The sequence below is a fragment of the Cydia fagiglandana genome, chromosome 5, assembly GCF_963556715.1.
Source record: "Cydia fagiglandana chromosome 5, ilCydFagi1.1, whole genome shotgun sequence".
In the NCBI taxonomy this organism is placed as follows: domain Eukaryota; kingdom Metazoa; phylum Arthropoda; class Insecta; order Lepidoptera; family Tortricidae; genus Cydia; species Cydia fagiglandana.
In genome coordinates, this window is record NC_085936.1 from 6,865,801 (window position 1) to 6,880,514 (window position 14,714).

Consider the following 14,714-nt stretch of genomic DNA (forward strand, 5'->3'; position numbering starts at 1 on the left):
CGTGGAATGTATAGAGCCCAATACATTCCACGACTCTTCTCTTTCCGAACAGACTTTAAACTATACTTTGGAAAAAAAAAAACTATACTTTGGCTTGGCAAGCCAGCTGTCATTACAAAAAGGCGGCAAATTTGAAAAAAAAAGCGGCAAATTTGAAAAAGTGGGTGCGCCAGAGTAAAGTATTGCCTGATAAGTGACAATTTATTGATGACCATAATGGACCATGCATAGGAAAGATCCATACTTACTAAAAACATGTGTCAACAACATCATGCTTCTTGTGAGTTCAAGAGTTAAAAGAAAATCAAGTTACATTAAAAAGCGTTTTTTATTTGTTACACATACATAACTAGGCCATCTCAACATCTACATTTTCAGTAACTTTCAACTTTATCGTGATTGTGTTAGGAGTAGTTATATCTGCCACCAGGATTTCAGCACCATTATATAATCCTAAATCAGTTATCTTCTTCTTCAGGTTGTCCCTTGTTCTCTCTTCTATGCTTTTGATTGAAGACATGTACAGTGTTTTATTGCGCCCATTGATAATAGTGGTAATACCTGAGAAGAAAAGAAAATCTAAAGTTAAAATACCTACATGGATAATTTAACTAGTCTAGAGTGGTTTTATTGGTCCTAATATTCAATCTAATGTACAGTCAGCTATTACTGACCCCCCCTGGCATAGAAATTTATTTGCCCTTACTACTTAACCGACCTGGGCTCTTCATGCTTCATGTGAGACTATTATCAAGGTAATTTATGGGCATGTGGTGCGGAAGGATGAAAGTTATGTGACGAGAAAGGTATTACGAATGAATGTGGAGGGATTTAACGGGAGAGGAAAAATGAGGAAAAGTTGGATGGACTGTGTGAGAGATGAAATGAAACGAACACAAGTGAATTATGAGATGACGGGCGAGAGAGAGGTATGGAAGAAAAAGACATGCTGCGCCGACCCAAAATGAATAGGATAAAGGCAAGCGAATGATGATTATCAAGGTAATTACTTTGATAAATTTTATCAAACATTTCTAAGGATAATCATTGTTAAAAAACTGGTCAAGTGCGAGTTCGGACTCGCGTTTCAAGGGTTCCGTACATCACACAATTTTCAACAATTTTTTTTGTACATGAAACGTGACGTGAGTGAAACGTCTTGAAAAACCCGAATGGGTCAATCAGAAAGCAGATGTAACATGAAGTTTTCTGGCGAGGTGGCTTATATCTCTACAACTATGCAAAGTAGCTTAGATAGGAAGATTAAATGCCGAACAGTAGTACAAGTGTCCAAATGCGAAAACTGAAGACCGAGCTCCGCCTAGGGCTGATAGCTCGGAGCGTCCGACAGGTCGCGCTTACTACAACTTCCGCAAGTGTTTTAAAAATGAAGGCCGAAGAGAGATAATACCTACAGGGTGGCCAAAAACTAAGTGCATTCCCGTAGCCGGGGAGGTTTTCGGATTATACTGAGCTTTACAACTTTTACAATGGGACCAACCCCGAAATCACGTAAAAAAATTTTCCTCCCATAGAAAACGGACCGGCCAAAATGTATGAAACAGCCTAATTTTTCCTCGCGATTTCGGGGTTGCACCTTGGCAACGGAATACACTCAGTAAATTTTTTGGCCACCCTGTATAGTGCTTTTTAAAACACGGAACAATAGTAACCTAATCAATCAGTACTACAAGTACCAATGCGGCTGTGTGCCCGATACAGCCTAGTCGCATTTTTTGTGGTCATTCCGACTCACGCTTGAAGCTAAAGGCACGCCTCTTTGGGACGCTTCGGGCCTTCGGCCTTATGCGGATATCGGCCTAGGGCCTTCGCAATAACTGTCTACATCACGTTTCACTTAAACCATTGCGGCTGTGTCCCTAAAAAAACCAAAACCGCATTTTTGTTCTTAAATCCGACTCACGCTTGACTGCAGATTTCTAATAGGTTTTCCTGTCATCTTTAGGTAAAGGACTATTTAGTGTATTTTTTTCAGAATTTTAGACCCCGTAGTTTCGGAGATAGAGGGGGGGGAATGGTCATTTTTTGTCTATTTTCTTGAATAACTTCTAAACTTTTTATTGTCAAATTTATAAAAAAAATATATTTGAGATCCTCACAATGAGCTCTTTCGTTTGATATATAACACGATATAGTTTGCAAAACTTTATTTTTTAATTTTATCGTTTACCCCCCAAAAGTAGCCCTTATGTTTAAAATTCATTTGTTTACGTTACATATCCGTCTTTGGGTCACAAACTTACATATGCGTACCAAATTTCAACTTAAATGGTCCAGTAGTTTTCGAGCAAATTGGCTGTGACAGACGGACGGACAGACAGACGCACGAGTGATCCTATAAGGGTTCCGTTTTTTCCTTTTGAGGTACGGAACCCTAAAAAATATTCAAAGTTACTGAACGTTTTCATGATAATAATTCCGATAATCATTGAAAATCATCCTTTTGAAACTTTAACCCTTCGAACTGACCTGGGCTTTTCATGAGATACTTGGGCTCTTCCTGGAGCTTAGTAAGTATGGTCTGTAAGGTAGCTTGGGCCTCCAGCTCCATGGTCCTGGTGGTGTTGCTGCAGGCCACGCAGTCCGCGCGGCGGTCGGCGCTGAACGTGTAAGTATACACTCCGTCAGCTATGTTCAGTACCATGTAGTTGTTCATATTCACGCAGCAGGATGAGGCTAGCTTAAATACCTGGAACAGGAGATAAGGGTGGGTTATTCTAGCCGTTCACTGTCATTGCGTCTCACTTTCTCATTGAGCATAACGTGAGACGGACAAAGAAATTGGACAAGTGGTATACTACCCTAAGAGCCATATTTTGTAATTTTGTAACGTTTATAATATTGACTTCGGTTACCGCGATAGTTACTCATGCATGAAATAAAACTATTGTAATGTTCAGTCACAACACAGGAGAGAGGAGGCGGGAGTAATTTTGATGACGTCATTATTTTGAAATAGATGGCTTACGCTAGTGTCTACCGGCAGTTTTGTTTTGGATACCAATAACTATGGAATTGGAATGACATACGACATACTAAAAGTTGATAGCAGTTACCGGCTCTGAACTATATTCCCACATGAGAGAGGACTATTAAATCTTGCTGTTTTTTCATTGAAAAAAATAAAAAAAAATATTTCCGAAGCTCCGCCTTGTTAAAGATTCGTATTTAAATAAATTCGTATTTTTCATCTAATTACCTTCGACCATGGACACCCGCAACACCAGATGGGTTGTAAGTGCGTTGAAGCGGCCTTTAAATGGGCTTACGCTTCTTAAAAGTTTCAAGGTCGTATTGCTGTAGTATTTTACAAACGTGCCCGTAAATTACGAATGAACATAAACATACCTCAGTAGCACAAGCCGCGGCTATAGCCGCATTTGTACTGGCCACCGCCGGTATAATATTCTTCAACACGCCTTGCGTCAATCTATACGTAACTCCCGTAATACCGTGCTTCATCGCTCTCTCCTGCGCCTTCTCTAAGACCCAGGCCACGTGCTGCGGATCGTCGCCGTCCAGGGCAGTGGCGTTGCCCCACGGATTCTCCTTGGACCATTGCAGTACCTTTACATATTCGATGCAGTGCTCTGGTAATCTGAAATAAACATATTAAGTTAAGTTGCGAAAGACTTATTATTTTAATCTTTTCTTTCCAGCACATTGTTTTGAACCTCTACTGTTTTAGCGTTATTCATAAACGCGCTACAAGCTTCATTTGGTATTATTGTTTTTGTTAATCTGTCATTATGTACCTATTTACAAAGGAAAACATAAGACTTTTTAAAATCCTATTTCTGTTACAAACCCCCTATAAACTGAGATCTAGCAGAGACAGAGGCAGAAGAAAGTTTCGTTGCTAAAACTGTTAAATGTAGAAATTATAAACTCTAACCCCCTAATTCATAAATGCGCTACAAATCTCAATTACTTAATAATTGTTTGCCCTTATCTGTCATTTTGACTTATGTATTTGTAAGAAACATACTTTAACTAAATCAGGCCTGTAAAGTTTTTTGTATAAGGGGGTTGTTTGATGAATGAACCAGTTTTTGATATTTGTGAGTGTGTTATATGTCTCTCCTTTTTCTCCGAGCAACGAACAGAGAGGAATGGAAGGTCTTAGGGGAGGCCTATGCCAGGAGGCAAGTCGACCGATGTCAACTCTAACAAAAATGACAACCAACCTTATTCTAAATATTTAAAAATTATAATAATTAGCAATAATAAATGTAGATACAAATAATAATAATAATAGTGTAATATGTTTGACTAATATGAATAATTTGACAAATATCCAATAACATGACAAAATGTACCATTTAAAAATTTAAGGTCGAAATAAAAGGCTATTTTATTTTAATTTTATTTTATTTTGTTTTTTATTTATATGTCTCTCCTTACTAATATCCCTACTCCGTGTTAATATTATAAAAGCGAAAGTAGCTCTTCACTCTTAAACCTCACAACCAAATAAGGTGAAATTTCGTATCTAAACATTTTGAGCACTAAAGGGCATAGGATAGTTAAAGAATAAAGAACTGAGTTTACCTTGGTGTATTAGCAATGGTGCAAAGCGGAAATGTGACCTGCGGTGGATACAGATCTAGTGTGCACTCGATACATGCGCTCATGCCTGGCAGGATCACTCGGGCGTTGCCTTTGAAGCCTTCAGTACCTCCATCCACTAGGGGTATCAGGCTACTTTGGTCCAAAGTTCCTGAAAAAAGGTATGTAATTCACATGTGTACATGAATGTCATGAATACATCTTTAATTCTAAGCAGAGTTAAAAATTATTGAGATATCACATCTTGAAAATTATTGGAAATGAATCATTATCTGATGAGAGAGATACATACAATAAATTAAAATCATGCATCACTAAGATTATGTTTTATACCATCATCATTATACTGAAGCAGGGACATCAGCATGCCGTTAAGCCAACGCCTAGCCACAATGGAGTCGAGACCACAAACAACAATGTGGAACTGCCTGTAAAAACCCTCATCCATATCCTGGATGGCACAGTGATGAGCAATGGCCTCACAACCTGGGACTCTGAAAAAAATCACTCTCTGTCAATGCACATTTTTTTTTACATTAAAAGTTTACATATATGATTGTAGGCAGTGGCGGATTTCCCATAAGGCACAGTAGGCCCGGGCCTAGGGCGGCGAAATATTAGGGGCGGCAAATTGTGACAATAAATTCGCTGATGATAACAAAAAATAACTCAAAATTAGGCCAGGCAACGAATTCTCAAAAAAAGGTACCTATAGAGGGAAATGCTTGAAACACAATTTTTGACTTTGTACCTAACTTTATTGGGACTATCTAGGAGGTGAACATATCAAAAGTCCCCGGCCGTAGCCCTTGAGCAGGGGGAAGAGAGAGGTTTGAAGGTCACATTTTTCAGTTTTTCGCTTATATCTCGGAAACTATTTGTTCTAACGAACGACATGATCATTATACAAAATGAATGTTGGTTAAATTTGCTACAAGCTACAATTTTTATGATATCTGGAGGGCCCTCCACACTTGTGCGTGAATCGCGGCGCGAAGCCGCGAACACGAGTGTGGCTTCGATTTCGCATATTGTTGACGCCTTCGCGCCTTGTTCCCCGTTTATAGGGTTCCGTACCCCAAAAGGAAAAAACGGAACCCTTATACTCGTGCGTCTGGCTGTCCGTCTGTCACAGCCTATTTTCTCCGAAACTGCTGGACCAATTAAGCTCAAATTTGGCACACATACGTAAGTTTGTGACTAGGGCTTGCAATATCGGATGGTCTCCAATTCTGGAACTGATTTTCGATATTGGATTCGAATTCCGGAATTCCGGAACTGGTTCCGGAATTAGGGGTTATCGTATTTTACTTAATTTTTTTTGTAAAATCCAACAAAAAATGTGAAATTCTGATACTTTACGTTTATTAAAGTTAATATTGTTTAAGAGAAATTTAATTTGAAGTACTACAGATAATTTCATCTCTTTTTTACCACCTTATTAAAATGGTTACTTTTATTCAATTCTATGATACGCGGTATTTATTCGGGGAAAATTTAGTTGCTAGCAAACCATTCAATGGATAATTTTATAAAATAGTTAAATATAACAGCTCTATAATCAGCCTACTCTTCGTAACATAGTACGTAGTGGTGTTGTTTAAGAAGTTGAAGGTCGAAATTTGGCTTTTTCCTTCCCAGATCCTAATTATGATTCAGAATATCATATATTATATGCTTCTACAGGATCCCAAATCGTTGTTAGAGAAAACCTTCTATCTAAATCGAAGATTCGCTCATGTAGGATTGAGACTATTCTGACTATTCTAAGCAAGTAAAATCACTTTGCTTTTTTTTTTATGAGCCCATATTGTCCCACTGCTTTATCAAACCGAAAAGTAAAATATACCCATACTATAGGTCACTGAATGACTAAGAGGCACTTATTAACAACAAAAAACATCAGTATAGTGTAGTTTCTTAACAATTTTCAATAATAAACGTATTAAAACCTGAAAAAAGTACTTTAATCCAATTCCGGAATTTTCGATATTCAGTTGTATCAATTCCGGAATTGTAATATCGGAAAATTTGTCCGAGATTCCGGAATTTCGAGATTCCGGAATTCCGGAATGCAAGCCCTATAATTGTGACCCAAAGATGAATGTGTAACATAAATAAATGAATTTTAAAATGGAGGCCATTTTTGGGGGGTAAATGAGAAAATTTAAAAATAAAGTTTTTGAGACTATATTGTTTTACATATCAAATCAAAGAGCTCATTGTAAGAATCTCAAATTTTTTTTTTATAATTTTAGGATAAATAGTTTAGCAGTTATTCAAGAAAATAGGCAAAAAAATGTTTTTTTGTTTCTTTTTTAGATTTTTTGAATGTTTTGTAGGTACATAAAAAGTCAATGTTATTGGTAAAACTGTCATTTAAAATGAAAAAGTATTTGCTTATTTTTTTCCTATGCTCATGTCACAAGGACGTATAGTTTCTGATATATAATAAGCGAAAATGTGACTTTCAAACCAAACCCCCGCTCAAGGGGACTTTTCATATGTTCACCTTCTAACGAGTCCAAAAAATTTACTAATTGTAAGTAAAAAATGTGTCCAAAGCATTTCCCTCTATAATATATCTTGTCGTTGCCTGATCTAAATGTAGTCAATATGATGGGTGCTGATGCTGAGAAAGGGGCGGCTACAAGGCTTGGGGCCTAGGGCGGCAAAGACTGCAAATCCGCCACTGATTGTAGGCAGATGAATACTGTGTCTTGGGCAAGATTCAAAGTCAAGGCCATGAAATTTAGCAGTTAAATTTTATTTTTAAAGTTGTGTTTTAGCAGACTGGCCATGTATAAAAAAAAACTGTCTAATCAAATGCAAGTGTCAAGATACTCTAATGCATCTGTCTTTTTCACTTCTAGTTATTGGTACTGTATAGATAAACAATTTGACTCACCGATTATTAACGAATTCAACAGCACATTTAGCCTTTGATAATCCAATATCATTCTTCCTAAACAGAAATTGTCTGTTCAAATTAGACAACTCTATTGTATCCATATCTATAATATGAATTTTTTTAAAGCCCATTAGGGCTAGATCTTTTAGCAATTCGCAGCCAAGACCCCCAGCTCCTATTACTAAGATTTTGCACGAATTCATAATGAAATCTAATATTTCAGCAGAAGGTTCAAAATCCGGGTGGCAAAATGGACCAGATCTTTCTAATAGTTTTCGTATATTTAGCCATCTTCTTTGGAGGTATTCCGAAGTCTGCTTCTCGCCACCAGCCATTTCTCTGTTGAAAATAAATGTAAATTTCAATAAACCGGTGAATTGAAATTAGTTAGCCAAGTTTCTCCTGATCTCTGATTGAAATTTAGTAAATACAAAATGTAGTACACTTGGGAAGAACTTACGATACTATCTTCAAAATATATGAATACCAAAACTAAATAGATATTAGTTAAACAAGTATATCGGCGAACACAAATTCACAAGAAATGCAAGAAATGAATTTGAGAATGTCAAGTTTAAAAGTGTCTCTGTCAAAAGTCACAGCACGTAAGCCCCCAACACAGCGCAGCTTTTTCAACGCGCGTTGAAATGACACAAATGTATAAATGAGCGGACGACGGATGCAATATACGTCAAAATCCTGTCAAACGGTATACGTAATGCTTCGTAATAAGACGTATACGTATATTGCATCCGTCGTCCGCCCATGTTTATCCACATGTATCTATTCACACGACAGCAGTGGCGCTTTTTATTAAGCTTTGTTAGATTTTCGACTTTAACCTTGGTCGTAAAATCGAATTTGGAGTGCGGACAGATTCAAACGCTTTTTTAACGCGCGTTGAAAAAGCCAAGGGCCCAACCTTTTCTGTTCTCTTTCAAGGCGCAGCAACTAGTATCATTTCTCTCTCCTCGCTCTTTTAAAAATGCCGTTTGTCAAAAAAGGACAACCATAACAGTTGACAAGGTGGACTTCAAATCAAGTGTTGCCTTTCTTGATGCGCCCAGGCTGTGTATGTGTGCGTAAAAGCGTATATGTGTGCTTTCATTGTGCTCTTTTAGGGATGTGAAAAGTCGATTTTAATCATGTTATATATCGATAAACGCTACACAGCGGAACGAAATAGCGATTAATTGAAGCTTCAATATCTTCGTTAAACATAAACATAATTGAAATGCTAATGGATAATGAATATATTATAATATAATAATATAATTCAATTATTGCGGAACACCTATTTTAGGAGGTATTTATGTATTTTAATTAAATATCTGAACTTTGCCTTGGTTCCCTGCTGGGGCGTGACTATAAAATTGTGATCTGATAACCACAATAAAGAATAAAAGCGTTTTTGGTCATTTTAGGTATCGTTAAGCCTTTGAAGTTAAATTAAAATTGCAAGAAATGTCGATAGTTTATCGATATGACTTTATCGACATGGCTACAGCAACGTGGGCCGCATTGTTAATCGTACACTAAACAAAAGTGGCAACAGTGACAGCTCGCTGAGACTACGTCTTTATATATTATAAGTCTATGGAAAAAGCTCCCGTGCGTATGGGGCCTTAGTGTTTTTGGGCCCTAAAGCATGTTCAAGACACATTTAAAAAATCTGATGCGGTTAACTACTAAAAACGTGTCAGCGAGTCGTTGTAGCTTATCTGTGGTTTTTGACATTTCTGACGTGGTTGTTTCTGTCGACGAGAAAGGTATAGCATAGTTAGCAAGTAATTCCGGATAACCATCTTTTTAACACATTACAAAATACAACCCCTAAATTTAATAATAAATAACCATGTTGGACAGTTTATTTGACGATGTGAAACGCATGAACAAGCGACAGGTATGTTTTCATTTATTAATTCTGCGAGATGACGTGAGCGGCGCGTTGGCTGTTATTCATATGAATTTTCATTGATTTTCAGTTTATCTACCAAGTGTTAAGCTTTGGTATGATAGTGTCTTCCGCGCTTATGATATGGAAAGGTTTAATGGTGGTCACGGGGAGCGAAAGTCCGATCGTAGTGGTTTTATCGGGCAGTATGGAACCCGCTTTCCACAGAGGTGATCTGTTGTTCCTTACCAACTACCCGGAGGAGCCGGTTCGTGTTGGAGAAATCGTCGTATTTAAGGTTGAGGGCCGCGACATTCCTATTGTTCATAGAGTACTGAAACTACATGAAAAGTAAGTGAATTTTAAACATTTTGCAAGCTTTGTTTGATTCACTATGTAAAATTCAGTTAGTTATGCAAATTTTGACGTCAATTTAATAACTTATGATTAGTGAAACTATTGTTTTCACATACAAATTTTGCTAGTACCTCATACACAACATACTGTAACTGTGTAACTGTATGCACCATCTTTATAAGCAAACAGGAAAACCATTTACCTGTTATTTTTCATTAACACTAAACAAAAAATATTTGTGTAGTTGAAGTGTATGATTCAGTACTAAAACTTTTATTTTATTGTTCCAGGAGCAATGGTACTGTAAAATTTTTAACCAAAGGAGATAACAATAGTGTGGATGACCGAGGTCTGTACGCACAGGGCCAGTTATGGCTTACGAAAAAGGATGTAGTGGGTCGTGCCAGAGGATTTCTGCCTTACGTTGGAATGGTCACAATTTATATGAATGAATATCCTAAGTTTAAGGTGAGATAATTGAATGAATTAAGCAATGAGCTGTTTAGTTAGCAAAAATGTGTTTATTGGTGTCAAAAAAGTACTGGCAAAGTAATTGGCAGTCAATTTGAATCAATTGTATAAAAAAATAGAATTGAATTAGGTTTGATAAGCAAATCTATTCAATTTAAAAATAGGATGGTGGGATGCTATAGTCTGTATCTTTAGGTATTGAAAAGAGGTAAACAAACAATTTGTACATTTTCGTGTAGTTATAACATTTATTGGTCAACCAACCAAATACTCTCTGCCTCGCGTTATCCCGGCATTTTGCCATGGCTCATGGGAGCCTGGGGTCCGCTTGACAACTAATCCCATGATTTGACATCAACCAACCAAATACAAATACCTTTATTTAAATACCTAAAGATACAGAGTATAGAGGTTAAGGTTTTCTCCCCTAATTGCTCTAGCTTAAATTAATAATTATTTGTAATATGTGCCTTGTAAATTTGACAGAGTCAAAACTTATTTGGCCTAGTCCTAGGGCTGTTTGACAAATTATTAGCCTACGGGGCTATCCATAAATTACGTCATCGATTTTTGAAGATTTTTGACTCCCCCCCCCAAAATCATCCAGAAATCATGCTTCGAATAACCCCGTTTCCTCCTACGTCGTGCTACCGTCATCCGATGTCCAGACCCCCCCCCCTAATTTAAAATGACGTAATTTATGAATAGCTACACAGACAGACACACCATTTTAAGTTAACTCAGGTCTTGGCATGACCAACTAGAAATGTATTTTTATTTGCATAGCTACATCAAAAATAATTACAAGTACCTTAGTCTACTTGAATAAAACATAGTACAAAAGGCAAAATAACACAAATAAGGCCACCATCACTTAAATAGTATGAATAGTTTCATCTGTTTGCATGGAGTTGAGGTCACGTGACTTTGTCCTTTTCTCTTAAACATTAACCCTCTTATTCATAAAACTTTACAGACCTGATTTAGTTAAATTATGTTTTATCCTTTTCATACAAATACATGAGTCAAAATGACAGATAAAGACAAATGATTATTAGCTAATTGAGGCGTGTAGCATGTTTTGAATAAAGGGGTTAAAAGATATGGTACTTTTTAAAGTATTTTATATATAATCTATAGCTGGTCAAGCAAATCCTGTCAGTAAAAAAAGGCGCGAAATTCAAATTTTCTATGGGACGATATCCCTTTGCCCCTACATTTTTCAAATTTTCCGCCTTTTTCAACTGACAAGATCTGCTTGACCAAGTATATATTTTATTAAAAGTTGTGTTTTCTCTTTTCCAGTTTGCTGTGTTGGCGTGTCTAGCAATCTATGTGCTCGTGCACAGAGAGTGACGACATTTTGATCTGAGAGTTGTGAACATAAGCATTTGTAAAGAAGTAACATCGGCACAATGGTGTATTTAATTTTATGAATAAATGAGGTTCTCTCTAGTGTTATTAATAAATATTTTATTATATCCTCTTGATTTTAGCGACGGAAATAGTAAGTTGAAAATACTACATCTACATACTTACCTTATTAGGTACTCCACCTGCCCAATTTCTTTGTACAATGTCATTGCATCTCATTGTCAGTCTCTTATTAAGCGAAATGTGAGACGAAATACACATTGGACAAAGAAATTGGATGGGTGGAATACCATCCTCAGACGGTAAAGCTGTGTGGTAAAGAGTTTCTAGTAAAATGTAACTGAGATTTTGGAACTAAATCAAGTATGCATATAATTTTTCTTAACGTAATACAAGTCAACTCAGCCAGTCAGCCAGAATATAATAACTTCTTACAAACTGCCTCAGTTAAATGTTAAATTGTTAAATGGTAAACATACATGTGTGGAACAGATAATAGAATGATCTTTTAACCTCTTGCATAAATGTCAGTTATTTTTATGAAAATAAATTGAAATATCTTTTTATATTTACTTCATAAGAAGTCATTGTAACTAGTTTTACGAAAAATAATAACTTAAACTTTCCGAAGATTATCGGAGTCAAATACTTATTTGGTAATAAATAGGTAACAGAATTAGTGCTGTCACCAATTCTTGAGATTAGATTGCCAATCCGGACCCCGGGTGAAGCGCTAAAATATGAATTTGTTAGGCCTCATTCGCAATAGCGCTTATTCAACGCACGTTAAAAAAGCGTTTGAATGACACAAATGGATACATGTGTATTTATTCACACGATGGCGGTGGCGCTTTTTATCAACTGTGGTTGGAATTTCGACTTTAAACCTTGGTCGTTAAATCGAAATTGGCGTGCGGACAGATTCAAGCGCTTTTTTAACGCGCGTTGAAAAAGCGCTCGTGTGGCCGCCTTTACAGAATGTAGATGGACAAACTGGGGCTGATAGTACGTCGTTTTGGTCCGGGCTCGAAACTATAGATGTCGCTAGTAGTAAACGCGTAGTTGGCTACTGAAAATATTGGTATAGTTTGAATAATCTCAGGTGAATTTTTCGAGTAATTTATTTTTTATACAACATTACAGACTATGTAAATCTATAATGTTGTATAAAATTAATATTATTTTCTTTGTTAGTGAAAATGACAAAATTCTGCAGTTTTCATTGGTTGTACAGATTAATTAAATAAATAGGAATAACTGAGTTAAGGAAATCTAGATAATTAATATAAAGCCTACAGTCGCTCAAAAAAAGAGTAGAAATTAAAAAGTGACAACACCGTAGTATCGTCCCGTTCTCTTATATAAATTGATTTGAAAGGGACGACACTAGTGTTGCCACTTTTTAATTTCTACTCTTTTTTGCCAGGCATGTATATATCAAACCTCTGTATCTCAAGTAATGTCTAGGTACCAAAGAATATAATACTCACTACTAGGTACACACTTGTCTAGTTACCATATTATTATAATACCGCAACGTAGGTTAGTGAATTCAATTGTAACTACCGACTAATTATTTCCCTCGGCTACACAATTTAATTAACTCCCGAATTATTAATTTAGTGCGGCAAATTACGCGTCGCGTGGGCTGGTAAGATCTTAGCTATTCACTCCAATCCACTCTACACCTGGGGTCGTGCAATACCTAACTTAGAATAACCCTAGCCTAAATATAAGGCGACGGACGGCGCTGAAGCCATTTAAGGGTCATACTAGCCGCCAAAAAGCGCTCCCATGCAATTAAAGTTTTCATTTTTATTTTGAAACTACGTGCTTAAAGTACATGAAACTTGTCATGATATTTCCAATACGAAACACTGATACCTATTAACCCCAGAAAGAGGACGTCATAACAATCCTGCCGACTGCGCCATGCCAAGGTACGCAGTTTGCAAGTTGTGAATCAAACACGGGCGCCGAGCTGTGATTGGTTTATTGTAACATGCGAGTATGATGCTACCCACCTTTGCCAAATGGCCGTCGAGCAACACCGCGAAGGGTAACGGCATTCGTACTATTTCCCCTCTGCCGAAGCATAAGGTACAACTGTACCTGTAGCTATGCGTGATGTGACTCATCCGTACACAATAATAATAGTTCGAGGTTTGCAAGATTTGTCTTTGACGTGTGTAAATTTCTATGTAGGTATTTGCGTCGTAATTACACATTGGATTTTGTATGTAGTGAGTGAAAAGTGCACGTTTCATCCCGCAAAATATTTCAGAATGATTTGTACCGTAACATATCGCATGGGCTCCTCCCTTCTGAGATGGCGGAAGCCGGGGTTGTTCGAAGTAAATGACCAATAAATACCAATACCTACAGCATGTCATGTACCTACTTATTTGAAAATAATCTTATACCTTAACGCACTTTAACGAATGTAAATTAATCGTATCAATTCAAACTTTTATAAATGACGAAAATGATAAGAATTGAGAGTCTTTTGAACCACTCGCGTAACCCAAGTAAAGCGAAGGAATAAGGCACCAATGACGTTGCAGTATCCTCCCTCGAGAGCCGATCTGCAGCGACTATGATAAGTGAGCCACGATAAAGATTGATAGTTGTTCAAGCCCGCGCCGACACCTTTCGGAGTCCAGTCTGTGATGATATTAACGGACCAGTGATCTGATTGCTGGCGTTTTTCGGAGCGAGAAACGGCCCAGTCATGCGTTTTACTCTATACTGGACCTACTGTATCAATTTACATTTCTCGTTTAACATGGAATGTTTGCGTAGCGATTTTCTATTTTTAGCCGGGTCAGGTAAAATATATTTAATAAATCTGTGATAAATTCTATATTGGCAGGATATTTCGAATTATTTTTCAACACACCAGTTTAGAGGCTATATTCTGCAAAAACTGAAGAAAAACTAGCATTTTATCCACAACACTGGCCAAGTAATCTGATACAAATTTTGGTTGTTTTCTCGTGCTGGCTGAGAAATGGTACCTATTAAAATCTAAATGGTATGTACTAACATTTTGTCTATTCAAGTTTTTTTAACTGTAGGTATAATAAGGTTAGGTATTGCATACTTACATTTTTTTTC

At 36.9% G+C, this 14,714-nt stretch overlaps 2 protein-coding genes across 2 annotated transcripts; one reads left to right on the forward strand and one right to left on the reverse strand.

Annotated features, from left to right (window-relative positions):
- Window positions 1–309: 309 nt before the first annotated feature.
- On the reverse strand, window positions 310–8,083 carry LOC134664365 (NEDD8-activating enzyme E1 catalytic subunit). Its single transcript, XM_063520944.1, has 7 exons — window positions 7,962–8,083; window positions 7,499–7,840; window positions 4,924–5,084; window positions 4,573–4,741; window positions 3,370–3,619; window positions 2,491–2,710; window positions 310–561 (listed from the first exon to the last, which is right to left on the reverse strand). The coding sequence occupies exons 2-7, from the start codon at window positions 7,834–7,836 to the stop codon at window positions 350–352; spliced, it is 1,350 nt and encodes a 449-aa protein (XP_063377014.1). The 5' UTR covers window positions 7,837–7,840; window positions 7,962–8,083; the 3' UTR covers window positions 310–349.
- Window positions 8,084–9,232: 1,149 nt separating this feature from the next.
- LOC134664406 (signal peptidase complex catalytic subunit SEC11A) lies at window positions 9,233–11,692 on the forward strand. The gene is made up of 4 exons (XM_063521032.1): window positions 9,233–9,404; window positions 9,487–9,746; window positions 10,043–10,220; window positions 11,529–11,692. The coding sequence occupies exons 1-4, from the start codon at window positions 9,357–9,359 to the stop codon at window positions 11,577–11,579; spliced, it is 537 nt and encodes a 178-aa protein (XP_063377102.1). The 5' UTR covers window positions 9,233–9,356; the 3' UTR covers window positions 11,580–11,692.
- The last annotated feature ends 3,022 nt before the right edge of the window (window positions 11,693–14,714 follow it).

What these genes read in the sequence shown, in the direction of transcription:
- LOC134664365 (XM_063520944.1), bottom strand. Translation starts at nt 7,836, where the DNA reads ATGGCTGGTGGCGAGAAGCAGACTTCGGAATACCTCCAAAGAAGATGG. An exon ending in GTTGAATTCGTTAATAATCG is followed by an intron (nt 5,085 to 7,498) that starts GTGAGTCAAATT and finishes GATTTTTTTCAG; the next exon opens with AGTCCCAGGTTGTGAGGCCA. An exon ending in ACCATTGCTAATACACCAAG is followed by an intron (nt 3,620 to 4,572) that starts GTAAACTCAGTT and finishes TGTTTATTTCAG; the next exon opens with ATTACCAGAGCACTGCATCG.
- LOC134664406 (XM_063521032.1), top strand. Translation starts at nt 9,357, where the DNA reads ATGTTGGACAGTTTATTTGACGATGTGAAACGCATGAACAAGCGACAG. An exon ending in AACGCATGAACAAGCGACAG is followed by an intron (nt 9,405 to 9,486) that starts GTATGTTTTCAT and finishes ATTGATTTTCAG; the next exon opens with TTTATCTACCAAGTGTTAAG. An exon ending in ATGAATATCCTAAGTTTAAG is followed by an intron (nt 10,221 to 11,528) that starts GTGAGATAATTG and finishes TCTCTTTTCCAG; the next exon opens with TTTGCTGTGTTGGCGTGTCT.